The following is a 27,410-nucleotide window of genomic DNA, read 5'->3' as shown; positions in this document are numbered from 1 at the left end:
CATATGGATTATGTCACCTGTACTTGACTGACATCTCCAGCATAGACTGGATTCTATCAAACCTATTCTGTTCAACCTCAGAGGAGTCCTATAAATCCTATTGAACACATTAAATTGAATCTGGTTGGACCGGGCATCTCTCATAGGGAGGAGCATCTGTGGTACTATTATATTCCATGCCTTCGTTCCAAAAGTTACCTCCCTGGTCTTTTTCCCTTTTCGGGCCTTTAGACCCTTACAAGTTCCATTAAATCCACCTATAAGGTGGCTATATAGAAACCGTGCGGTATGTGGTAATTAGCAAAGGATTGCTATCTTAAGACTTGTATCAGAATTTACAGGGAATGTGTTGTTATTCTGTCCTACCTTAAGCATACAATGTCTAAACTGGAGATGTCTCCAAAAGTCTTGTTTCTGTAAATTATACTTGGACCTTAGTTATTCAAAAGAGAAAAAAAAGGATTTTTGAAATAGACAACCAATGTTCTTTATCCCCTTTCTATTCCAATCTTTCCAGAAGACCACGTGTCCCCCTATTTTCAATTTAGGGTTGTTCCATAACAAAGCAGAGCTTGTCAGGAAAGGTGAAGATTTCTCTTTCTTATGAATCTGACTCCGTATTTTATTGTATGGGACATTATTGGATTCGGCAGTCCCACCTTTTGTTGACTCAAATAACCTGATGCTCCGAATGGGGCATTCAATTCCATGTCCTCCAAAATTGGCCTATTAGAATTTTCAGTAAAGAGAGCGGCTATTTGGGCAGCTACAAAATCTTTTTGATATAATTACATGTTAGTGAACTTTAATCCCCCCTTCTCAGTCGTTGCCTGTAGTCTCGCTAGTTTCATCCTGGCCCTTTTACCGGCCCATACAAACTTAGTAATCATTTTGTCTATGGATTTAAAGGTATAGACCGGTATGAACAGTGTTAATATGCTGATGACATAATTCAATTTAGGAGCTATGACTATCTTTATAACCTGTTTTCTACCCCATAATGAGATTTGTAGCTTATCCCAGCTCTTAAACTGGAGTTGAATTTTGTTCAGTTGTGGGTCAAGGTTTTATGAAGTCATGTTCTCTAGACCAGGATATAAAGCCATCCCAGTTACCTCAAGGTTTTAGGGACCCATTGAAACCTCCAGTCTGCATAAAGCAGTAGTTTATTCTCCCTACCTCCTATATTAACCCCTTTGGTTGACTGATGCAGCCTAATGGCTTCGGGCAAAGGGTTTTAATGCTATAATAAACAGGAGAGGCGAGAGACAGTCACCTTGTTTCGTGCCTTGTCCTGCTAAAAATGGAGATGATCATAGTCCGTTAGTGACTAAATGTTGTTGTTTTTTACCCCTTTTTCTCCCTAATTGTGTGGATTCCATTTGGTAGTTAGTCTTGTCTCATTGCTGCAACTCCCGTACAGAACTCAGGAGAGGCGAAGGTCGAGAGCTGTGCATCCTCCGAAACACAACCCAGATAAGCCGCACTGCTTCTTGACACAATGCCCGCTTAACCCGGAAGCCAGCTGCACCAATGTATCGGAGGAAACACCGTACACCTGGTGACCAACAGAGCCTGGACTCGAACCAGGATGCGATGCAGTGCCTTAGACCACTGCGCCATTCGGGAGGACCTCGTTGTACATACAGTTGAAGTCGGAAGTTTACATACACCCAAATACATTTAAACTCAGTTTTTCACAATTCCTGACATTTAATCAGAGTAAAAATTGCCTGTCTTCAATCAGTTAGGATCACCACTATTTTAAGAATGTGAAATGTCAGAATAATAGGAGAGAAGGATTTCATTTCAGCTTTTATTTATTTCATTACATTCCCAGTGGGTCAGAAGTTTACATACACTCAATTAGTACTTGGTAGCATTGCCTTTAAATTGTTTAACTTGGATCAAATGTTTCGGGTAGCGTTCCACAAGCTTCCCTCAATAAGTTGGGTGAATTTTGGCCCATTCCTACTGACAGAGCTGGTGTAACTGAGTCAGGTTTGTATGCCTCCTTGCTCGCAAACGCTTTTTCAGTTCTGCCCACAAACTTTCTATAGGATTGAGGTCAGGGCTTTGTGATGGCCACTCCAATACCTTGACGTTGTTGTCCTTAAGCCATTTTGCCACAACTTTGGAAGTATGCTTGGGGTCATTGTCCATTTGGAAGACCCATTTGCGACCAAGCTTTAACTTCCTGACTGATGTCTTCAGATTTTGCTTCAATATATCCACATAATTTTCCTCCCTCATGATGCCATCTATTTTGTGAAGTGCACCAGTACCTCCTGCAGCAAAGCACCCCCACACCAGGATGCTGCCACCCCCGTGTTTCACGGTTGGGATGATGTTCTTCGACTTGCAAGCCTTTTTCCTCCAAACATAACGATGGTCATTATGGGCAAATAGTTATATTTTTGTTTCATCACACCACAGGACATTTCTCCAAAAAGTATGATCTTTGTCCCCATGTGCAGTTGCAAATCCTTGGCTGTTTTTTTATGGCGGTTTTGGAGCAGTGGCTGCTTCCTTTCTGAGCAGCCTTTCAGGTTATGTCGATACACTCGTTTTACTGTGGATATAGATACTTTTGTACCTGTTTCCTCCAGCATCTTCACAAGGTCCTTTGCTGTTGTTCTGGGATTGATTTGCACTTTTCCACCAAAGAACATTCATCTCTAGGAGACGGAACGCGTCTCCTTCCTGAGCGGTATGATGGCTGCGTGGTCCCATGGTGTTTATACTTGCGTATTATTGTTTGTACAGATGAACGTGGTACCTTCAGGCATTTGGAAATTGCTCCCAAGGATGAACCAGACTTGTGGAGGTCTACAATTTTTTTGTAGGTCTTGACTGATTTTCTTTCGATCTTTCCATGATGCCAAGCAAAGAGGCACACCTCCAATTGACTCAAATGATGTCAATTAGCCTATCAGAAGCTTCTAAAGCCATGACATCATTTTATGGAATTTTCCAAGCTGTTTAAAGGCACAGTCAACTTAGTGTATGTAAACTTCTAACCCACTGGAATTGTGATACAGTGAATTATAAGTGAAATAATCTGTCTGTAAACAATTGTTGGAAAAATGACTTGTGTCATGCACAAAGTAGATGTCCTAACCGACTTGACAAAACTATAGTTTGTTAACAAGAAATTTGTGGAGTGCTTGAAAAATGCGTTTTAATGACTCCAACCTAAGTGTATGTAAACTTCCGACTTCAACTGTATGTTTAATAATATTCTGAAAGCCCTGTCCAAATCCAAATGTATTTATAGTATAATGCAGGTAGTCCCAGCCCACCCTATAAAAGTCTTTCTCTGCGTCTAGGGATAAGGCTGCCATTGAAGTATCCAAATATTTTGCCTTCCAGATGACATGCTGTAGTATTGTCAGATGAATTTCTGCTATTCACAAATCCCACCTGATCTGGATTTATGATTTTCATAATGTTATGATTCACCCTCCATAGCCAGAAGTTTTGTAAACAATTTTCCATCAGAATTTATCAAAGAAATTTGACGGTAGCTCCCACACTCATGGGGGTCCTTTCCATTTCTGTGTACTTTTTTTCTATTGTGTTGTTGACTGTATGTTTGTTTATTCCATGTGTAACTCTGTGTTGTTGTTTGTGTCGCACTGCTTTGCTTTATCTTGGCTAGGTCGCAGTTGTAAATGAGAACTTGTTCTCAACTGGCCTACCTGGTTAAATAAAGGTGAAATAAAAATAAATAAAATTAGGGTGATTGCTGCATCACGCGTAGGTCGGAACTCAATTGATGTGTTAAATGTTTTCAATATTACTGAGCTAAGCTGCTCTGCAAACCTTTTATAAAATTACTGGGTATCCCATCCAACCCCGGAGTTTTATCACTGGGTGCTTGTCTTTTTTTTGGTCAATTCCTCCAAAGTAATGGGGTGGTCCAGCCAGTTCCTGTCTTCCTCTGTTAGTTTAGGAAGGGTCAAATTCTGAAAGAATACCTCTGCTTTCTGCATATCTAAAGCACCGTCTGAAGTACAAAGTTCCTGATTAAAGTCTTGAAATATGTAGTTTATTTTTTTCTGATTGGTAATTAGCTTGCCTGTCTTATTTCTGATTCCACCTATTTGAAGATCTGTTTCTCTAGATTTCAATTGACTGGCCAACAGTTTTCCTGCCTTTTCACCTGATTTTGTATCATCTTTGCTTCAGCTTTTTTACTGAATAAAGTATTCAGCTTGTATTTGGTTTTTGTCAGGTTTACCAGAGAAATGTTGTTAGGATTGGACCAATATTCCCTCTCCAGCGTTTTGAGCTCTGTTTCAAGTTTATACATTTTCTGTTTATTTAATTTGATATCTGAACAAGAGAGCCTCATCGAAATTGCAACAAGCGGTTCTGTGAAAATTGAATTTAATCAGAAGCCACTGCCAGATTTCTGGATTGGGCTGCGCTCCGAGTATCCTGCCTTGGCAAATCGCGCTGTTAAGACACTGATGCCCTTTGCAACCATGTACCTATGTGAGAGTGGATTCTCGGCCCTCACTAGCATGAAAACTAAATACAGGCACAGACTGTGTGTGGAAAATGATTTAAGACTGAGACTCTCCAATACAACCCAACATTGCAGAGTTATGTGCATCCTTTCATGCACACCCTTCTCATTAACCTGTGGTGAGTTATTCACAATTTTTGATGAACAAACAAGGTTTTATATGTAAGATGGTTAAATAAAGAGCAAAATGATTGATTAGTATTATTATTTGTGCCCTGGTCCTATTTGAGCTCTTTGTCACTTCCCACGAGCCCGGGTTGTGACAAAAACAAATTCTTATGTTTAATAAATGTATCGTATAGTGTGTGTGGCAAGGTTACAATGATGGCAAAAAACAACATTTGAGAGTGCGCTGACCCTGGTGCTAGAGGGGGTACGCAACTAGAGGTTGAATATTTGAAGGGGTACGGGACTATAAAAAGTTTGGTAATCACTGGTTTATGGTAAGCACCGCCCACCCATCTGTCTCCCACCCCAGGAGCATCCTTTTCCAGAAGGAGGGTCTCTTGGAGCATAATCACGTCTGTGTGTTTTTGTTTAAGACAATTCAATACCTTTCTTCTTTTAGAATATGAACCTAATCCGTTCACATTCCACAACGTGATTTGAATCACATTGGTCATGTCTGAAAGGTTGTAGATATACTATAACCAAAACACGACGACTATGCAAGTATTTTAAATCAATGCCTTTCGGAAAGCCTTTGCTTTTGAATCAAAGAAAGTGAATGACTGGTAGTGCACCCCACATAGAACACTAATTTTCCCATAGAACAAATATGTCATAAACATATCCCAAATCCACGCGACATTAAAAAAATAAAATAAAAATCGCCCTCCCCTAAACCAGGCCTTCATCCGTGTGAAGTGTCCCGAGGACTTCCCAGCACTGACGCTCCAACCAGAATAAGGAGGTTTTACCAACGTCAATTACAGGCATGACCATATACATGTTGATATGACAGCGATGACATGTCATAGAAATGACATGGATCAACCAAAAACATTGGACATAAAGACAGGCTGCTCATTATACTCCCAAAGAGAAGAGATTATCTTTCTCATGAACTGTCTAATTCCACAAGGCGGGAATGTAAGCAGAGAACCAACACCAAAGGTGTCCGATGTAGGTCATAATAATGATATAAATAAGCCAACTAACACTTTGGATTGTGCCCATCACGCATAGCACGAACATGCGAGTGAAAATCCCCCCCAAACATAGTTATGTTTATCCCTACTATGACCATAAAACAAATGCTTGGCCTAGATTCCTGCCTAATCTAGTAGTATCATGATATCAACTGTAAACCAGAAAGACACATTGTAGGCAGCATTCACAGCATAAACGCTCAGTGAGACTATTACTCACAACATAGGAAGTTCTATCAGCGTAGAGAAAAATGGTAGCCTACCACGCTACTCAGATCGTTCGGCCTCATTGATGCCCGCGACACACTACTGTGCCTCTTTTGGATCTGTGAAACGACGTAGTGATCCTCTCACAGTAACCCAGAACACGGCAGGGTATTGCAAGGAGTATTTCAGTCCCCGTTTCATGCACATATGTCTCACCTCCGTGAACGCTTTGCTCTTGTCCTGAACCTCCTTGGAGAAGTCAGGGGAAAACTCCACCTTTGTTCCTTTTCAGTGAAAAGTCCTAAGTTCTTTTGCTCTGAGCCGGACCTTGTCTTTCTCACAATCCACTGTATTTATGTGGATTTCGGGAACCCCTCTGATCTGAAGTGTGTTTCTTCGGATGTTTTTATTTATTTGAGCAGGCCTCGAGAGAATATCTATGTGTTATTAGATGCGTAGAAAATTATGTATTACTCATTGGGGAATGGTATTTTTGGATCAGGTTGGCTGCAAATATTCATAATATGGGTTGATTGCAATATGCCGTGACACGAACCAGACACGCGTTGTTGTGCACTTGATGTATAGTTTGCCTTTTTATTTTCTTGTGGCTTACCCATTGTCTGTCTTTCACAGGGACATGCGGAACAACATCATCAGCCGTATCGAACCGGGGGCTTTTCTTGGACTGCTCGCACTCAAAAGACTGTGAGTATTATCAATATCACCATCAGCAATAAATCATTTTCATTTTAATCAAATTTGTCATTTTCTTGGCAGATGGTCGAGTCATGGGCTGAACGGTTTTAAACATGCGTCTAAGCCGATCCTCTATTGCTCAACATCAGATTTATTATACAGCATCCATAACGCACCAAGTCCAAAACTGTTGTATAAAAGAAAGAAAAAAAACTACACACTGGTGTATATGCTCCCACAATGCAACATTTCGACCGAACGGTCTTTGCCAGGTTTCGACAATACTCTTGGCCCTATCTGTTGTTTCTGATATAGAGGCAATTGCTAACTCTCTGTGTCTAGCCTATCCAGTCTATATAAGCGACTGCTGTAAAAGCGACAGTACTTGGTGCCTTTGAACAGAGTGTCGGCAGTCGATCTCTTGTGTGTTCACACAGCGAAGTCGTCAGCCACTCGCCCCTTGTTAAAATACTCCAAACCAGAAGGTGGCAGTAGCTTTGTTTGGCAATGCATATCTGTGGGTATTGCTAATGGTCTAGATTCCAAGCTGTCTGCGATTTTAATTGTTATTTTGTAAAAAGTCCTTATTATATTAGCCAGATGGCCACAGCTAGATCACTACCTAGCAAGATGACGAAGAAACGATTTAATTCACGCTCCATTATCCCATACTGCCAGTGGCAGCCAAGAGCCAAATGTTTAGCTAACAAGCTAATGTTAGCATATTCGTTAGCTAGCACAGCATAGCTAGCTAGCTAAGGACACTGCACTAACTCGGCAGCTGTCTCACCCGTGGATGGGCAGAGAAAATCCCCCTTTTATTTTGCTCTCCCACGTGGGGGTTTGTGCTCTCTGGTTGGCTCAAAGTAAAGTTGTTGGCCACTGACAAGCATTGTGATTTTACAAGTAAAATCGGTACGTTCGTTGCTATCGGGTCGGCATGTACCGCTTTTGTTCTAGCAAGAGAAGGAACGGCCTCCCACTGTGATAGACTGCCGATAGGTACTTATCGGCAGTGAGATTCTCTGTGTGTTTTAATGCTTCAAGCAATGTTCTATTCAGTTCTCCAGTCCACTTGGGCCCTTGCCAGGGACCACTTGAGACTGCATGAGGCCCAATCTACTTTCACACATTCGTGGAAAGGGGAATGGATGGATGGGCATGTGCATGGGTCTGTGTGTCTGTGCTAGAGAGACCGCGTATGAGTGTGTTTGTGCCTGTGCACTCTTCTGAGTGCTTGTGTGTCTCTGTCTGTGTGTGTGTGCCTTTGTGTATTGCAATCATCTTGTACCTGCCGGTCCTTGCCAACAAACTATAGTTTGGATGCTAGTGCTGTGAGTGAGACAGGAAGGTTGTCTCCTTGGCTTGTGCAGAGCTTCATTTCCCCTTGTCAAGCCTCAACCATTTTACAACCAACTGTAGAACTATATTCCCTGAACTTATAGCTAACTGTATTTCCCTCAGCCAACCTATAAATCATTCAGCCAACAGCTATTTCATCTTGCATGCTCCTGTATAACACAATGTCAACGTTGGGTCAAAATGAATTGATCAGAAACACTGGATATCCACTGATTATAAATGCATCAATATACAGTGTTTATGGTCAGAAGACACAGCAGTCTTTGCACATAATTAAACATGTTTGGCAGTGGAAATATACTGCACAGACAGGTTGTCGGGAGGTGGTTAATACATTAATTTGCTCCCGTCTCTGGCTGCGTCTCCAACATATCGCTTACAACATATTCCTCAACTAGCAAAAGTGCGAAAGGAGTAGGTGAGGTAAAAATGAGTCTTGAACTTGGTCCTGGTGCTGTAAACAGAAGCCCTGTGGTGACTGCTGGCACGCAGTGCACCTACCCTCCAGCCCGCCCTCTTCTGCTTCTGGAAAAGGGTAATGGAGTTAATTGACAAGGAGGACATGAAAATACACGCTCCCTCTCTCTTCCAATGCAGTCAGTAGCGAAGGCGCCCGACAAAGACTCAGTGTTCTCTCTCTCTCAGCCTCAGCCAATCTTTAATTTCTCCCATCTGTCCCTGTACCTCACTTCAAATAGCCTAATTAAATTTTCGCTCGTTTTTAAGACTCTAGCGACTTGGCCAAACCGAGGCTGCTTGCATCATTTATCCGTCTTGTCGGAGAGAGGAGAGCGATGTCAGACTTGACATTTTGCTTGAAGTTTCTCTTGAAAAAACAGACATGTTCAATGCATGCTACAATGTATTACTTCACCCCTTTTCATTGTCATCATTTGTAATGAATCGAAACGTAGGTCAATGTCCATTCCAGTGTACATTGTTAGGAAATGTTATCCTATTTCAACCCAGCTGGACACTGACGGGATACGAGCTGCAACTGATCCGCTCCCACTGTAGTAAATAAAAAGCAAAGCTAACACGACCGCAACGTTTTGAGGGTTGCTTTGGACACGTCATGGGACAAACATCTGATCTGGGATCAGTCACATGGTGCCTGGTCCCAGCTGTTTGGGCCTGACTGGCTAGGGGTGGTGGAGTAGATACTGTAATACCCTGGGGGGAGAGAGCCCAAGGGGAGACTAGATCCAACCCTGTTTTACCACCTGATACAGCTAGTCAAGGTCCTGATGTGCAGAAAGTAGGTCTAGACTCAGGTGCGACATGTCCATATATCAGCTGCATTCATCTAAATGTATACGTTGTCAATAGAGCCATAAGATGCCTATGACGTGACAAAGCACATTTTTGCTGGATGCAACCCATTCATGTATCTCTGGGGTGAAGTGTCCCCTATGTACAGATCTAGGATCAGCCTCCCTTCCCCCAATCCTGACATTAACCATTAGTGGGGGAAATGAAAAATGGACCCAAGATCAGTGTCTAGGGGCAACTTCAAGCTACAACCCCTTACTGGCCTCTCCAGGGCCTTACCACCCGGCAGCAGCCACTACATTCCACCGACAGCTGAACAGTCACTGACCCTGTCTTGTTACTTACACACAAGTCTATTTTTGTATCTGCTCATATCACAACAGACCGCTTGCTCTGGGTCTGCTGTAATGTTGAGCGCTGCTGCTACTTTCATGGACAGACCGCAAGCTTTTAAAAAAAAAAACATTTGTTGGGATGATGTGGCTATGATTATAGGTGACGATGACAACAATGTAATTTGTGAGAGATGGACATTTTCTCCTTATGTGGGCTGCTTTGACGTCACACTGCACTCCCAACTGCAAAGCACTGGACCATGTCTAGTGCTATGCCATGGCAGCATTGGCAGGGTGGGAGTTTATCCCTTTGACTAAGAGAGTTCCACCCCAGTAGGTGATCCTCCTCAGACACGGGATGCCAGCATGACTTCTTGGCAGCCCCTGAAAGGTTTCTCCCAGGCCAGGCGGAACTAACCACCTCACTCAGTAAATTCCCCAGCTGCCACCCTCCCTAGGATCCACAACAATAATTAGACCAACACCAGGATGTTTACGTAATGCGCTCCACACTTATTTTCTAAGCATTTAAGTGTCTGATGCTGCCCTGGCATTAGGCCTTGGGCTAGGGTTGTAGCTTGCAGCTAGCAGGGTCTAGTTTGTTGGGTATTGTGAGGCTTCTTCTGGCCGTTCCAATGTTACACTTGAGTCATTTGTTTACGTTCGAGTCGTTTAGCAGAGTCGTTTTATCCAGCTGGAACTGCTTGCATATACACCCACAACCTTGATTTTTTACATGGTTGTTTCGAACTGCCTTCCTACATCATTTCTTCTAGTTTGAACTATCTTTGAGTTGATCAAAATCATATTTTCACAATGTTGACTAAATAAAATCCTTGCCCAAACATGGTTTCTTCAAAGATCGATAATACTGCCTGATGTTTGGCAGACACTCTGTGTCAGGTCCTGGCGAAAAAGACACACTTTGATGTGTCTGACATCAATCATAATACATTAATTTCAACTAGTATAGTGTGTTACTAACAGCTTTGATGTGAAAGCCGCCTCGGGGCGAACACAGACATCATCTCAAATCACCTTGAAAAGTTGTAAAACTGACAGACCTGGCTTTTTCAATCCCTGCCTCTGCCCCAACCTGTCTCTGCGAATGACATCACCAGTCTGGTAATTGAGTTGACAGTTTTCTCCACTTTTTGATTTGTTGAGCTACAATGTGGATTTATTTGAATTCGCTGAGTCACCACATGATGTCAATTGACTCTAGTCATGAATTTCATGCTGTTTGTACAATTTGCGATGCCATATTACGTTTCTTAGACTATTGCTGCTGTTTGACTTGAGTTAATCAGGACAGAATATAACCAGAATCTCCGTTTCTTTTGCTTTCTACAGAGACCTGTCCAACAATCGCATTGGCTGCCTTAACGTGGACATATTCAAAGGCCTCACAAGTCTAGTTCGATTGTAAGTAGTTGTTATTTTTCCTTTATTACTTTGTTTAAATACGCCAGATCCATAGTATTATTTTTCTTTGAAAACTGTTTGCATTTTCCCCCTATCCATCCTAAAAATAAGTCATTGATAAGGACAATCATGTGAAAGTGACATATCTGGCTCCAACGCCCTAATAGTAATTGCCCTGCTCAGAAAACGGTGGCAGCCAGGTGCTGTGATATTAGCATAATACCCATGGTTCCCCCACGTCTCAGTGCCACAGCTGCAACATATTATTCCATGTCCTTTTCCCTACGATGCAAAGGTGAGGATTAAGATATTCCTGGACATCTCAGTGGAGTTGCCAATGACAGGTTGTGTTTGGCTCCTGATTGTGTGATGTGACAGATTGGTATACTTGATTTGATTTGTTATAGATGATTGATAGCCTTCATCTTGTCCTTTCAGAAACCTTTCAGGAAACATGTTTTCATCGCTGGCCCAAGGGACGTTTGACAGCTTGGTGTCATTGAAGACTTTGTAAGTATGCTTTAGAGTTGAGGCACTGCAACGCTATTCCATGACACTCTGTGGCAGTGTAGTGGGTTTTCTATCCGGGCTACTTTAAAGAGTGTAGTACAATACCCTGTTGTAGAAATTCACCAATAGGTGCAGTCTGTAACTTTTATTTCCTGGTTCGCAACTCAAGGTAATGCAAACACGTTCAGCCAAGAAGCAAAACAAAGATTCAAATGGTTCCATCCACCAAGGGCCTAACCCTCAGTTTACAAACAATTGCAGAGAGGCAATAGAAAGGAGATAAGAGGGACACAGCATAGAAAGTAGGATATGGAATGGGGGATCGAACAGGGGACCATCACTTTTGACTGGAAATGAAGCTGAAAGTAATGCTCCTTTTTTAACTCTGTCTGTCCCCACGTGACCTCAGGGAGTTCCAGACGTCGTACCTGCTGTGCGACTGCAACCTGCTGTGGCTGCTCCACTGGATCAAAGACAACAACGTGGGGGTGAAGGACACCAGCTGCTCCTACCCCCGCTCCCTGCAGGGCCAGCTCATCACCTCCACCAAGCCTGAGCTGTTCACCTGTGGTAAGGACGTACACACACGCACACCTGGTCCTACAACTACTCATCACCTTAAAGCCCTTAAGCTCCACGTACATACAAAGTTTCGTGAGAACACACACCTGTTACCCCCTACACTTTACATCACCTTGTTCAAACCAGAGCTCCTAGTAAGAGACTACCTTTTGATGTGTACACACACATCTTCAAACTCGAGCACAGTCACGCACAACCACGCCCACACATTTGATCTCCTCACTTCGACCTCACATGAACACACTTTTACATGCCGTCAGTCGTTAGCACGCTGTCGTCCAAGACAGATACACAGAATAGATGGACGTACAACCTCTAGCATTTGGCTCTGCACTCTATTTTGAGTTCAGAATCACCTTTTTTCGCCAAGTAGCTGCCTTTACACATCCACAGAGTTGTACTTGGTGATATATGCTGCTAGTGATCGACTACATTTAGAGACAGAATACAGACAACAGAGTTTACATACATTATATACAACTAGGTAGAGTGAGTATAGAGCTATAAGATATATATATATTTTTATTAACCTTTATTTAACTAGGCAAGATCAAATTCTTATTTACAATGACGGCCTACCAATTGTGCTGGGACTCCCCATCACGGCCGGATGTGATGCAGCCTGGTACTGCAGTGACGCCTCTTGCACTGAGATGCAGTGTCCTAGACCACTGTGCCACTCGGGAGAATGAACAGTGTATATACAAATGTACAGTTGATATACAGTGGATGTACAGTGTATATCAAAATGCAGAGAGAGGAACAGAGAACAAATGCCGTATAGTGCAGTTATTTTGTGTTCAGTTCAGAGATGGCTTGATACTGTGTGCAGCATAGAGGGCATAGTCCTTTAGTTGCTGGTGTTTTTGGGAATGGGAGTTGTCCAATGGCACAGGCGATAAGGGAAGGGCCAGCAGTACGGAGCATTGCAGTGTTTTGTTTGTGCTTGCCCTGTCTTATCAGTTTGGCACTCTTCACTGCACGGGTTAGGAAATACGTGGCACGGCTTTCACAAGTGGAGACACATGACCGAGTGACAAATAGGTACCGTTTGACTATTGAAGAGATCCCCTTTTTATTTTTATTTTTTTATTTCACATGTGTTTAACCAGGGAGGCCAGTTGAGAACACGTTCTCATTTACAACTGCGACCTGGCCAAGATTATTAAGCAAAGCAGTGCGACAAAAACAACAACACAGAGTTACACATGGGATAAACAAACGTACAGTCAATAACACAATAGAAAAAGTATATGTACAGTGTGTGCAAATGTAATAAGATTAGGGAGGTAAGGCAATAAATAATTACAATTTAGCATTAACACCGGAGTGATAGATGTGCAGAGGATGTGCAAGTAGAGATACTGGGGTGCAAAAGAGCAAAAAACAAAAAAACAACATGGGGATGAGGTAGTTGGGTGTGCTATTTACAGATGGGCTTCACTTCGCCCCTGGCTTCACCCCTGAGGAGAAGAATTAAGTTGTGAACAAATAACTTGAATTAACCCAATCCTACCCAGACATGCAGTCTAGAGAGAGAGAGACACACCCACACACACATTGAAAAAGGTCTACACAAATACACTAAAATGTAACCCCCATACTCCCCTACCCCCCAGATGCACCCCTGGAACTGCCTTCCTTCCAGCTAACTCCGTCCCAGCATCAAGTCGTGTTCCAGGGCGACAGCCTGCCCTTCCAGTGCCAGGCCTCGTTCGTGGCGGAGGACATGCAGGTGCTGTGGTACCAGGACGGCCGCATGGTGGAGCCCAATGCAGCACAGGGCATCTTCATCGAGAAGAGCATGGTACAGAACTGCTCCCTCATCGCCAGGTAAGGGGGACGGTACTGGTGGGCGGGTGGGTGGATAGATAGATAGAAGGCAGTGGTAATGAGAACGGCACCCTTAGATGAGTATAGTGGTTCCTCCCAAGGTTTCTTCCTCCCAAGGTTTCTTCCTCCAGGGAGTTTTTCCTCACCACTGCTGCTGCTTGGAGGTTAAGGCAAGGTAACTGTCAAGCACTTGATGGCAAATGTTATTGTAAAAAGGGCTATGTAAATAGGATTTGATTGATTGTTTCCACAAAGCACAAGTGACCTAACCCTCTTTAAATCAGCTAAGCAGTAGGCCGCAAGAGACAGCTGGGGTACCACTTTTGGACTGGAAATGAAAATGGCAGATTGTGCATTTAAACATCTGATGCAAATGGAGCCTCTCGGCATTCATGGTTAAAACGGTCTACTCTCTCTCTCCGTCTTTGGCAGTAATATTTGATTTACTTGTTCCCCTCTGTTCTTTACTCAGTGCGTTGACCATCTCCAACATCCAGCCTGCTTCAACGGGGAACTGGGAGTGTCGTGTGAGGACAAGCCGAGGGAACACCACCCGTACCGTCAAGATTGTGGTCCTGGAGAGCTCCGTAAAGGAATGCCCACCCGACAGAGTGTCCAACAACAAGGGAGACTTCAGGTGAGGGGATGCTACTTTCACTGTCACATGTTACGCTGGACTTGTTTATTATTTGTCAGTAATCTGCCTGTGAAATGTTTCTGCTAAATGTTTGTAGTTGTATTAATCTATTTTATGACTCTAATATATTTATCTATTGCATTAATATATATCTATTGTCTTATTTAATCAGGTACTTGTTTCATTTTAATGGGCTTGTTGAGGGAAACAAGTACCAGACAGTTATTTTTGGAACAAACTCAGCTCTGTGGCACCACCTAGTGGCTGAATATTAGACTTGTTGTTAGTTGCAAAATCTGGGTCGTATTCATTAGGCACCAACCTTACTAACCTGAACTTCCAATAGTTTAGTTTGTCCACTGTTTTGGTATGTTTTGCCACGGTGTGCACTAATGAATACAAACCAGTTGAGTGGCTGTCAAAAGCATTTAATCCATTGAGTGAATTAGTAGTACTGGGAAGGAACTAAAGCTCTCCACAGTTTTCAATGATGATGTTGAGCTCAGTAAACCGCTGTTGCGGATAAGTAATCACATGTTCCTGGAACACATCATGTGAATCATACCACCACATTGTGGCAAACCCACCCTTTTAAGACGTCACTCACTGTCACTCTGTTTCTCTCTCTCATTCTATCTATATACTATGTCTCTCTCTGTCCCTCTCTTTCTATCTATACACTGTGTCTCTCTCTGTCCCTCTCTATCTATATACTATGTCTCTCTCTGTCCCTCTCTTTCTATCTATATACTATGTCTCTCTCTGTCCCTCTCTTTCTATCTATATAATATGTCTCTCTCTGTCCCTCTCTTTCTATCTATATACTATGTCTCTCTCTGTCCCTCTCTTTCTATCTATATACTATGTCTCTCTCTCTGTCCCTCTCTTTCTATCTATATACTATGTCTCTCTCTCTGTCCCTCTCTTTCTATCTATATACTATGTCTCTCTCTCTGTCCCTCTCTTTCTATCTATTGTATTATTCGCTCCCCTCTCTTTCTCTTTTTTTTCTCTCTCGATCCCCCCCACCTCTCAGATGGCCTCGTACCCTAGCAAGCATCACAGCCTACCTGCCCTGCAACAAGCTGGCGTCGGGCACGGGAATCTACTCCGGCTCGGTGGGTGAGGAGCGGCTTGCGTGGCGGCGTTGTGACCGTGGGGGACTGTGGGCCGAGGACAACTACTTCCGCTGCCAGTACCAGAAAGACGTGACTCGCTTCCTCTACATCATCAACCAGGTGACCATGACACTCTGTCTGACCATGTTTGATTTGCTCTCTTTGTTTGTCTTTTCTTTCTTCAACTTATTGTATATCTCCCGCTCAACTTATTATAGTCTTCCCTCTTGATTTGTTATTTTTCTCTTTCTTTCTTTTGCCGGCATTGTCATTCTTTTTGTCTTCCTACACTCAAGTGTTGTTTTTTGACGCGTTCACCCTTGTGTACAGTCCTTCTAAACCTCTCCGTCTCTCTGTGTTCCAGATGCCTCTGAACATGACCAACGCGGTAATCACGGCCCGCCAGCTGCTCGTCTACACATTCGAGGCCGCCAACTTCTCAGACAAGATGGACGTCATATTCGTGGCCGAGATGATCGAGAAGTTTGGCAAGTTTGCCGAGAAATACAAGGAGGTGAGTCCCGCTTCAGTCTCCCAGTCCCACCTTGTACCTCCTTTAGTGATGAATAAGATGTTCATATAAAGATGCAGACACGCACACACACACACACACACACACACACACACACACACACACACACACACACACACACACACACACACACACACACACACACACACACACACACACACACACACACACACTCACACACACTCGGAGAGGACAGTAACATGCACGGCCTCAGGCATAAGTGTAATGAGAGGAAATGGGGTCAGACCCAAAATAAATGTTATAAGTAGAGCTAGGTAATAGTATTTTTTAAGTGTGTGTTTACTGTGTGCGCAAGTGAGAGAGGTGCGAACACGCCACGCAGTGTATGCATCTCCAGCTTACTGCTGATACTTGGGCCCTTTATGTTATTCCGCTCCTCATAGTTGATACAGGGGCAACCCTGTCCTGTTTAAATCCGCAGAGGAATCGGAATGAAAGCGAATAAGCTAGGATCTGGAAAAAGGTATTTTTCCTGTCGAGCTGTGGGGGATTGCAAAGCAAGGCCGGGTCAGGTTTCTCTGTCTGCTGGGTTTCACACCTGGCAGTTTGCGCTCATTGGGGAAGGCTTTGAATGTTGCACCTGGGCTGCGTTTCAAACTCGTAAAAGACACACCATCGTCCACTTACCCTCGCCTTAAGCTCTTGGGGGAATCCCCGCAGCCTTTGTCGTCGGTCCAAATGATTAGCCAAGCAAGGGAAGTTTGCAAAGTAAGCCCCTCAGCCCTCGTTTTTAATGGAGTTTACGAGTGTACAATTATGTTGACTTTGGGGCCTAAAACTCGCCATAATTCAATGTGCGATGATTGTACATCCGCTAAGAAAAGTAACGCCAAAACTTAAAACGTCAATATGGACATGTCAACATACAAGTGTAAGTAAAAACAAATCTAAATAAGTTAGAAATTGTGCTACTAATGCACAAACACATCTCATAAAAGTAATGATGTTTTTGTTTGGTTAGCTTTTAGAAATTGTAGTAGTAAAACATTTTCCTTCTTCAGAAGTAGCTAGGCAGGCTAACGTTGGTTAGGTAATTCATTTGCTAGCGATCGTACAGTAGGCATATATTAATAATGATATAGTTAATATAAGTAGACATGCAATCATAATTGACTGTAGCGCATATAAAGCACCCACAAGCTACCGGTGACTGGAAACACAATCATCGCGGGATGAACGAGTGACGAATTTCCGGGCAAGGGCGGTCCATTTTAAAAAACATTCCGCCCTGCAAGTGTTTACTCGTCAGACGTCATGACACGTCATCGGAAGTGTTCGCTTAATTTGAGGGCTGAGGGGATAGGGTCTTTTAAGTGTTTGGAACGCAGCCCTGGTCTAGCGCCCTGTGCCCTCCGTCAGCGCCGAATTCAGCTATTTCAAGGGCGATGATAATTAAGACTACATTGAGTGTTGGATAAAAAAACAAAGCACTCTATTGTTTCGATTGATAAGGCCTGTGTATGCGTGTGCCTCTGCCTGGCCCTGTGTGTATTTGCAGGTAACTGTGTGAAGTTCTGTGGTTTCTTTGTGTGTGTGTGTGTGTGTGTGTGTGTGTTAACCCTGTTCTGTCTGTCTCAGTTGGGGGACGTGATGGTGGACATCTCCAGTAATCTGATGCACGCTGATGAGCGGGTGCTGCGGCTAGCTCAGCGCGAGGCCAGGGCCTGCTCCCGCATCGTGGAGTGTCTCCAGAGGATCTCTGTACACCAGCTAGCCAGCGGAACCCAGGCCTACTCCACCGTAAGATCGCGCCAGATCATGAGATCCCATTACCAAATCCTAAACGGCATCGGGGTGTAAATGCATTGTCGTTGGGAGATGGCGTTTTGTATGTGTGTTTATACTTTTCTCTTATTCCTACCGTTTGTTCCCAGAATTCCCATAACATCGCCCTGGAGGCCCACGCCATCAAGGCGAGCAGCTTCAATGGCATGACCTGCACACTGTTCCAGAAGCTGATGCCTGAACGCATCGCTCTCCGAGACCTGGGCCCACGCATCGACCTGGACGGCAACCCTGACCGCCAGCTCAGCTTCAAGTGTAACGTCACCAGCACGCTGTCCAGCCTCTCTCTTAAGGTCAGTACCCAGGAATGACCGTAAGAGACGCAATCAATCCAATGTGTAGGATTGTGCTTATATGTGCTTATAATGTGCTTATAAAGTAGCCTGGACTGCAAAGAGCAAGCAGCAGCAGGCATCGAAACAGGTCCCCTTAGCCTTAACAGTATATAGACTGAAAATGATGCATAATTCATTTAAGATATCGCCATCATTGCCCCTTGAAATGTTTTATCAAAATGAGGTGTGTTGTCTTGAGGTTCACCCATAGCATAAACCTAAGAACAGCTTACCATATAACCATGTCCTTTCTAAGTAAATGCCAATTAAACAATGAACTGTAGACTAAAACGTTAACCAGAATACCACATTATGCTGTACACTCAATCATACTTTTTTTTATCTCTACGGGACTAAATAAAGGATAAATTAAATAATAAGTCCTCTCTTTTTCTCTCCCTAGAACACCATAGTGGAGGCGTCCCTGCAGCTCCCCCCATCTTTGTTCTCTCAGTACCTGGGCCAGGCCGACGACAACGTCTACAAGCTTCACCTGCTGGCCTTCCGCAACGGCAAGCTCTTCCCCTCCACGGGCAACTCCACCCTGCTGGCTGACGGGGGGAAGAGGAGGAACGTGGCCACCCCCGTAATCCTGGCCAAGATTGGTGAGTCCGACATGGACCCCACTGTACCACTAAAGTATTAGATGGGATTTTGTTCAAGATATTGTTGTGACTTATTTTAAGACTGAATTTTGTGGTTTGGGCAAAGACTTTTGATTTAGGAATCCATCTGTAATACTAGGCAAGTCAGTTAAGAACTAAATCTTATTTACCATGACGGCCTTGGAACAGTGGGTTAACTGCCTTGTTCAGGGGCAAAACTAAAATATTTTTGACCTTGTCAGCTCAGGGATTTGATCTAGCAACCTTTTGGTTACTGGCCCAGTGCTCTAACCACTAGGCTACCTGTCACCCTTTTGTCTTACATTGGATTTTAGAGAAGGTAGTTAAAAAAAGGACCAATAAATAAAAGCACCAGGATATGTTTTGAAGACTAACGCCACTCGCTCTCTCTCTCTCTCTCTCTCTCTCTCTCTCTCTCTCTCTCTCGCTCTCTCGCTCTCTCGCTCTCTGCCTCTAATTGCTCAGAGGGTTTCCAGCTGCGTGGACTGCGTGTCCCGGTAAACGCCACGCTGCGGCGGTTTGCCCGTGGCTCGGACGCCGTGCCCGCCTGCTGGAACTTCAGCCTGCTGGGCGGTCAGGGTGGCTGGCAGAGCGAGGGCTGCCGTGTCCTGCGGCACCATGACAACTTTACCACGCTCTCCTGTGACTCGCTCAGCAACTACGCCGTGCTCATGGTGGGTGGCCAGGGGTTTAATGGCCTTTTAAACTCAATGAACAAATGTGACTCCGGGAGACAACATGAGGCTGTTTCCAACTTTAGGGCTGTTTTCCTCAGTAAATGCAATACGCTTCTTCTTTTGTTTTCTTGCCATGATGCTTCTGAGTATTTAGGATACTGATATCGTGACAACCTTTACTTTCTTTTGAGACATTAGCATTTTCAAGACGAGCTCAACATCTCTTTTCGGTTCACACGTTCTATAAACACGACCTGTTTAGTTTTGGCCCAAGCACGTGACAATCTCCTGAGTTGACGCAATTGGCTCATACCTTTTCTTCATGGTTTATTTGTTATTGTATGACACATTGTCTAAAGTGATGACGTTCTAACATTTTGATGTGTGTATCCCACAGGATCTTACTGGGGTGGAGTATTTCTCTCCCAGCATTGAGCCTCTCCACCCAGTCCTCTACGCCACAGCTATCGTCCTCCTGCTCTGTCTGCTGGCCATCATCATCAGCTACATCTATCACCACAGGTAACAGCTCTACCTGCTACTAGAATCTAATACAGTGTATACCTAGTGCATAAGATACCAAGTACCCATCTCACTAGTAGTACGGTATCTAATATTACCAAATGATGGACTGTGACTCGCTTTCGGGTCGCAGCACAAGATTCGAGGCCAGAATGTTTCCTATTGGGTGGGTGACAATGCAAGGAAGTTTGGGGACCAATACTGTCCAGTCTCCACTAATATGTTCACCACTCCACGAGCACATCTCCACCACTCCAAACTCATAACAGATTTTGAATGAATCAAACATACGAATAGACGTGATATTTTATTCCCTGATATTCTTTTGCTGAATCTCACCGTGTCAGTTCTGTGTGCTTGCGTGTCCAGGTCTGTCCGGATCAGCCGTAAGTTCTGGCACATGCTGGTCAACCTCTGCCTCCACATCTTCCTCACCTGCGGCGTCTTCGTGGGTGGCATCAACCAGACGCGTTACGCCAGCGTGTGCCAAGCTGTGAGTATTCCTCCCTACCCCCCACCATAACCCACTGGTGAGCCAGCCTATCTGCCTACCAACCTGCCAGCCAGACTGCCAACCTGCCTTCCCTTGCCAAAAGCATCTCACAATTATATGGGGGTGTTGAGATGTTGTGGAGGACGCAAAATTGCCTTTGGCGACATAGTGGGATTCCTGAGTGTACACTTGCTGTTTCTACCATTAATTCCACGTGAAGGGTGGAGAAACGGGACCACATCAGCTGAAGGCAGTGTAGCACCCCCTGCTCATTTGCGCTGGGTTCTTTCATTCATTCATTGTCCTTAACACAAAGAGCCCAGCTGGTAGAGAACATCTTGGAAAATAACGGTTTGCCACCTAGAATAAAGGATATCCTACAGCTAGGCTCTACTTTGTCAAGGAACTTTACAAACTGACAATTAGTACAATAACATTTTATGAAGTGAGTTTTCAGAATGTGTAGTGTTTTGCTCATAAATTATTAGTGAAGCATCCATGTAGTGCTTATGTAGAATTTGTGAATGCTTTATATAGTCCAGGCAATATGTGAACAAATCTTGAACTTTTTCATAAAATCATGATACTTGGTACACTCATACAGTTTGGCGCATTGAACATTTTCATGATGAAGTTGTTTGTTTAAAGTGGAATCTTGATCGTGACTGAGCTCGGTGGTGATTTTTTTCCAGGTGGGCATAGTTCTGCACTACTCGACCCTGGCCACAGCTCTGTGGGTGGGCGTGACTGCACGCAACATCTACAAGCAAGTGACCCGCAAGGCTAAGCACTACGAAGAGCTGGACGAGCCCCCGCCCCCTCCACGACCCATGCTGAGGTAAAATACTACAGTTCCCACAATGCACAGTTATGAAAAGGTTTGGTCATTATAGCGAGTCAGACTAACTGTTTAGTGTGTGGACGAGGATCAGTTGGAATGCTGTACAATCACATTTAGCGTTTCTCTCCCTTTACAAGGAGCTGCAAATACTATTATGTGTGTATTATGTATCTTCTAGAAATATAGCTGTGACTTGTGGAGAGAGAGGGTTTGGTTTGTGTCGTTGGTTTAACACCCACCACATGGTGTCAGTACGGAGGCCTGAAGCACACATGCCACCTCTGCAACCAACTCACCACCAATTTGATCCCAAGCAGGTCCTACTCCGTTCTTTTTCCGCTACCTTTTCCTACCAGGTTCTACCTAATAGGCGGAGGGATACCGATCATCGTCTGTGGCATAACCGCAGCCGCCAACATCAAGAACTACGGTAGCCAGACCAACGCACCATAGTAAGTAGTGCCAGTTTACTGTCACATTGTATGGAAACCAATTAGTTATTCTACTATAGTGTGTGTTTATGGAAATTGTTATGATTTATATCAACAGAAGGCTTTGTGTATATATAAAACTAGACCCAAGAGAAATCGCTTTTTGTTTTCGACTGGCCAGAATGCGTGTGTGCCTAGCTTTATGTAAATAACAAATATTTTGTGGGGGTAGGAAAAGTTCTGAGTCCCTGTGAAGTTCCGAGAGCCCGATTGGGGAGCGCTATTTATAGTGTGTGTCTCGGCACCTCACGTCTGCTGCCATTTTCCAAGTCTGTCGGTCTCTCTTTCTTCTCATTCTTCCTCTCTCTCTGTTTGTGTTCTCGCTTCTCTCTTTCTGTCTCTCTCGCTCTTTCTTTCCCTCTCCATTTCTCCCCCTCTTTCATTCTCTCACTTTATGGTGGCAGCTGTTTGGGTTGTAATTTGGAAATCTGGACCTGTACCTGTCTGAAGTCTTTGGAGTTTAATTAATTTGCAGCTACTGAGACGAATGGAACCCGCCCCGTGGAATATTCCGGAACAGATACTCTATTCCCGCTTTTCCCATTTTCAAAGAGACTCAATGCGTGCATGTGTGTTTTTTTAACTTGATTTAATGAGCTACGGGTTGAGTCAAACACAAAAACAATGTTGAAGTTGTTATAATTTAAAAAAGGTTTGTGGACCACTTGAATGGGTGACATTTGACTCATCTGGCAAAGATTTGTCATGTCATACTTGTCTTATGGCTTCATTGCCAACATATGTTTTTACTGAATGCAGCTGATATATCGACACATCTGCACAATACATTTGTCTGTATGATATTGTGCGTGTGTCCCACATTTACATAAATATTTACTGTATGTTTGTACTGATGCCTTCCCCTTCTGTCTTCTCCTCAGTTGCTGGATGGCGTGGGAGCCCAGCCTGGGGGCCTTCTACGGCCCCGTCGGCTTCATCGTCTTCGTGGACTGCATGTACTTCCTTAGCATCCTCCTCCAGCTGCGCCGCCACCCCGAGCGCCGCTACGAACTCAAGGAACCCGCCGAGGAGCAACAGCGGCTGGCGGTAGCGGGCAGCGATGCCGGAGACATACCGGCCACGCTCCTCCACCTCCAGTCCCACGACGCCTCGTCCTCTACGGTGTCGGCTCCCCATGCCGTGTCCCTGTCAGCGCTGGAGAACGAGCATACGTTCGCACTGCAGCTCCTTGGCGCGGCGGTTGCTCTGGGGCTCTACGCGTCGCTGTGGGTGTTTGGCGCCATGGCCGTGTCCCAGGAGAGGCCGGCCGACCTGGTGTTCTCCTGCCTGTTTGGCGTTGCGGCGCTGGCTCTGGGTGGCTTTTTGATGGCACACCACTGTGTCAACCGCCAGGACATGAGGCGCCACTGGGCCCAGGCCTGTTGCCCCGAGAGACGGGCCTACTCGGCGCAGGAGGACGCTCTGCTGCCACTCCCGGGGGCATCCACGGCGTCCGCGGCTGGGTCGGTTGGTAGGGGCAACGATGATGCGGCCAAGTGTGCCCACAGCAGCGCAGAGTCATCCTGCACCAATAAGAGTGGCCCCAGTGTGCGAAACTCCACCCAGGGAAGTAAACTGACCAATCTGCATGCAGAGGCAGCGCTGAACAAATCCTTACCCCTACTAGCCCTGCCCGCCAATGGGGCAGCCATGCTGGACAACAGCCTGACGGAGCACTCGGTGGACAATGAGATCAAGATGCACGTGGCGCCCGTGGAGGTGCAGTTCCGGCCCAACAACAACAATCCTGCCACCAACGGACCCACGAGCCGACATCACAAGAACAGGGCGCGAGCCCACCGGGCCAGCCGACTCACTGTGCTGCGCGAGTACGCCTATGACGTGCCCACCAGCGTGGACGGCAGCGTGCAGAGCGGCCCCCACAGGCGGCATCGCCACGAACACCACGACAGTCAGCAGGCGCGGTGCAGCCGACGGGCAGTCTACATGGCCTACAGGGAGCGCCACCAGAGCCAGACGCAACAGGACAGCAGCGACGCCAGCACGTCCCTGCCCCGACGCTCGCGCTACACCGACAAGGGAGGGGGCAGCACTAGCGCCCTAGGCAACGGGGCTATCGGAGTAGTGGGAAGTGGAAGTGTAGGATCAACAGTAGGAACAGGTGGAGAAGGAGGAGAAGGTGAGGGGGCTGGGACTTCTGCGCCCGTTACGAGTAAAGACAGTAGTATTATAAAGCAGCCCAATAACACAGAGCTGGTGGACGGCCAGCCCAAGTCGTACGGGCTCAACCTGGCTACACAAAACGGCACGCTCAAAAACAATGGGCAGATCATGCCTATAATCAACACAGAGAGCTCGTGCTCAGCCAACATAAAAACTGGACTATGGAAACACGAAACTACTGTGTAGTGTGTTTTCTGCACCAAAGACTGCATGTCACGTGCGCTCTCCCTTCAACTGTGAAATTTTTGTTTCTATCTTTGTTTTTTTATGGTACAATGTTTCAAAAAAATTGTAATTGAAAAAAATATATCTTCAAAATAGTCACACTATTTTGAGTTTGTGAACGTGTGTGTTTTGGATGCCACTGGTCTGTCTCTGTAGTAGACATTTTGTAAATGGTTTATTTTTATATCATTTAATCCTAATTAAATGAGTTTTGGACGTGAAACTGCATGTTCTGTGCCGTTGCCTAGTGTGTATCCACTGGGCTGGTTCTTTTTTATTTTCTAGTTTGTTTCAGTGTAATAAACCAAACGTTTCTAATTCCAGTCACGTAATTGAAAGTTTCTTATTCCCTTTTTCTCGGCTAACCTGTACTCCGACAAATTTCGAGAGGAGTGCAAAGGTGACGTGCAAGCATCTTGGTTTTCAAAAGATCTCTCGCTCTCGGGAGCTACCTTGACAAGCTTGTAATTGGGGATTTGGTGAACTGTGTCCTCTTCTTTTTACACTCACCTGGAGAGTCAATTCTTTAATTGTGTTTGAGGTCTTAGTCTGGATCTAATTAATATATTTTTTTCAGCCCTGGAAGTTTCCAGGGGTCCACTGGTAACGCCTGGGGTAATTGACAGCTGATTCTCAGGGCGGAGTCCGTGTCACTGTCGGCAATGAGAGGAAGGGATCATTAATGCAGTTCATCTTCACCTTCACAGCAGACCATCAGCGCTATTCACAGCTGTAAATCCCTGCTAGGAAAGAGTCAGCAGGACAGGAGCATGATTCGACAACTGAGCAGTACCTTTGCAACACAACGTGTTGGAGAGAGACGGATTGCCATCCTCTAGTCTGTTAGGTGAATCCTATTGTCATCAATTGATATCAGCGACGGTCCGAACCCATTGGTTAGTAATTCCCCTGAGGGCCTAAGGGCAATCCATTCAGGAGGATCTGCCTTAAATGTTGACATTTGTTTGACATACTGCGGCCGTTACTTATCAACCTGTCCGTTCCTGAGCTGTTGTGTGAAGGTCATGTCATGTTGAAAGTGATTCATTAAAAAAATATTGACGAACTGTAACTGTCCCAGTCACAAAGGACGCAGCAAAAAAAGTAAAGCCATCACTCTGCTTTTCTGCTAATGATGTATTATAAAGCATATTTCAGGCGGGCAGCGATATATTACCCAGCCATCTTGGAAATGACAAACCGTAATAAGACCTTTTGAATAATGTATTGAGCAATTATGTCTTGATTAGTGTTGGCTTCAGTGATTCCCTCCAGTCAGGAGAGTGAACCTCAAATAATGACAGAGGTTTCAAGGAGTCGATCCCATCTGTTAGAAAGTTCATCTGAGGTTGACACTTCTGTTTACTCTCTGGATCAAGTCAACCATCAGGCTGATTCAGTCTGCGTTGAAATCATGCGGACACCTCCTTGGGCAGAAAATGGACGAATTAAAGATCAGGTATTAAGTCGGGTGCTTTCCCAAATGTGTGTTCGGAACTCAAAGGGTATCCATTTCTTCCAGGACTCGACAGTTTTTTTTTTTTTTTTTTAAGTAGTTGAGAAACTTCAAATGTTGACTGCCATATTGAGATGTATAAAATTATATAATTTATTTTCTCCCATTGAGTATCCTAAGAGCGTTACCAGACGTTGTGATGCATCTCTTACATTTTTTACGATTGTTTGCCTACAGTGCCTGGAAGAGGCATCTGGCTTTGTTGTGGAAACTTGCCAGGGGAATAAAAATGGATACCTAATACGAAGTCAGGCCATCTGTGCTCGTCGCAATTAGCTGTCTCGAACTGTTTAGAGGAACATTAAGATATTACCTGGAGCGTCCTAATTATCTACAACTTCAGAGGCCTGAAATATAGATTCAAATATAAATCAGCAACCAGCGTTTCTAATGATTATGCCAGTGTCAGGCCATTGTTTATAAGGTAAAATATGAATCATACATTCTAAATCTGGTACTTTCTATTTTCTATTGGATGTACAGTACATACGGTGCATTCAGAAAGTATTCAGACCCCTTTACTTTTTCCACATTTTGTTACATTACAGCCTTATTCTAAAATGGATTAAATGTTTTTTTCCCTCATCAATCTACACACCCCATAATGACAAAGCAAAAAACATATTTTTAGAAATGTTTGCAAATGTATAAAATTTAAAAAAAACGGAAATATCATGTTTACATAAATATTCAGACCTTTTACTCAGTACTTTGTTGAAGCACCTTTGGCAGTGATTACAGCCTCAAGTCTGCTTGGGTATGGCCCTACAAGCTTGGCACACCTATATTTGGGGATCTTCTCCCATTCTTCTCTGCAGATCCTCTCAAGCTCTGTCAGGTTTGATGGGGAGCTTTGCTGCAAAGCTATTTTCAGGTCTCTCCAGAGATGTTCAAGTCTGGGCTCTGGCTCGGCCACTCCAGGACATTTAGAGCAACTTCTGGAGCAGGTTTTCATCAAGGATCTCTCTCTACTTTGCTCTGTTTTTTTTCCTGACTAGTCTCCCAGTCCCTGCCGCTGAAAAACATCCCCACAGCATGATTCTGCCACTTCACTGTAGGGATGGTGCCAGGTTTCCTCCAGATGTAACTCTTGGCATTCAGGCCAAAGAGTTCAATCTTGGTTTCATCAGATCAGAGAATCTTGTTTCTCATGGTCAGAGTACTTTAGGTGCATTTTGGTGAACTGCAAGCAGGCTGTCATGTGCCTTTTACTGAGGGGTGGCTTCCGTCTGGCCACTCTTCCATAAAGGCCTGATTGGTAGAGTGCTGCAGAGATGGTTGTCCTTCTGGAAGGTTCTCCCATCTCTACAAAGGAACTTGAGCGCTCTATCAGAGTGACCATCAGGTTCTTGGTCACCTCCGTGACCAAGGGCCTTCTCCCCCGATTGCTCAGCTTGGCAGGGAGGCCAGCTCTAGGAAGAGTCTTGGTGATTCCATACTTCTTCCATTTAAGAATGATTGAGACCACTGTTTTTGGGGACCTTCAATGCTGCAGAC

The 27,410-nt window shown here is 44.6% G+C and overlaps 1 protein-coding gene across 1 annotated transcript in view; it reads left to right on the top strand.

The window, feature by feature from the left end:
- Positions 1–24,720, top strand: part of LOC129865744 (adhesion G protein-coupled receptor A3-like) — a 63,209-nt gene extending 38,489 nt beyond the window's left edge. The window contains exons 3-19 of the mRNA XM_055938734.1: positions 6,529–6,600; positions 10,914–10,985; positions 11,424–11,495; positions 11,905–12,065; positions 13,697–13,910; positions 14,383–14,547; positions 15,584–15,785; positions 16,030–16,179; positions 17,797–17,958; positions 18,093–18,296; positions 18,742–18,943; positions 19,430–19,638; positions 20,039–20,163; positions 20,533–20,656; positions 21,349–21,494; positions 21,854–21,949; positions 22,870–24,720. Of these exons, the coding sequence (XP_055794709.1) occupies positions 6,529–6,600; positions 10,914–10,985; positions 11,424–11,495; positions 11,905–12,065; positions 13,697–13,910; positions 14,383–14,547; positions 15,584–15,785; positions 16,030–16,179; positions 17,797–17,958; positions 18,093–18,296; positions 18,742–18,943; positions 19,430–19,638; positions 20,039–20,163; positions 20,533–20,656; positions 21,349–21,494; positions 21,854–21,949; positions 22,870–24,358 (3,865 nt within the window). The 3' untranslated portion in view covers positions 24,359–24,720. The remainder of the gene's footprint in view (positions 1–6,528; positions 6,601–10,913; positions 10,986–11,423; positions 11,496–11,904; positions 12,066–13,696; positions 13,911–14,382; positions 14,548–15,583; positions 15,786–16,029; positions 16,180–17,796; positions 17,959–18,092; positions 18,297–18,741; positions 18,944–19,429; positions 19,639–20,038; positions 20,164–20,532; positions 20,657–21,348; positions 21,495–21,853; positions 21,950–22,869) is intronic.
- The last annotated feature ends 2,690 nt before the right edge of the window (positions 24,721–27,410 follow it).

This window comes from Salvelinus fontinalis, chromosome 11, assembly GCF_029448725.1.
Source record: "Salvelinus fontinalis isolate EN_2023a chromosome 11, ASM2944872v1, whole genome shotgun sequence".
Lineage (NCBI taxonomy): Eukaryota > Metazoa > Chordata > Actinopteri > Salmoniformes > Salmonidae > Salvelinus > Salvelinus fontinalis.
The sequence above is the reverse complement of the archived record's forward strand: the minus strand, read 5'-3'. Positions and strand labels throughout refer to the sequence as shown.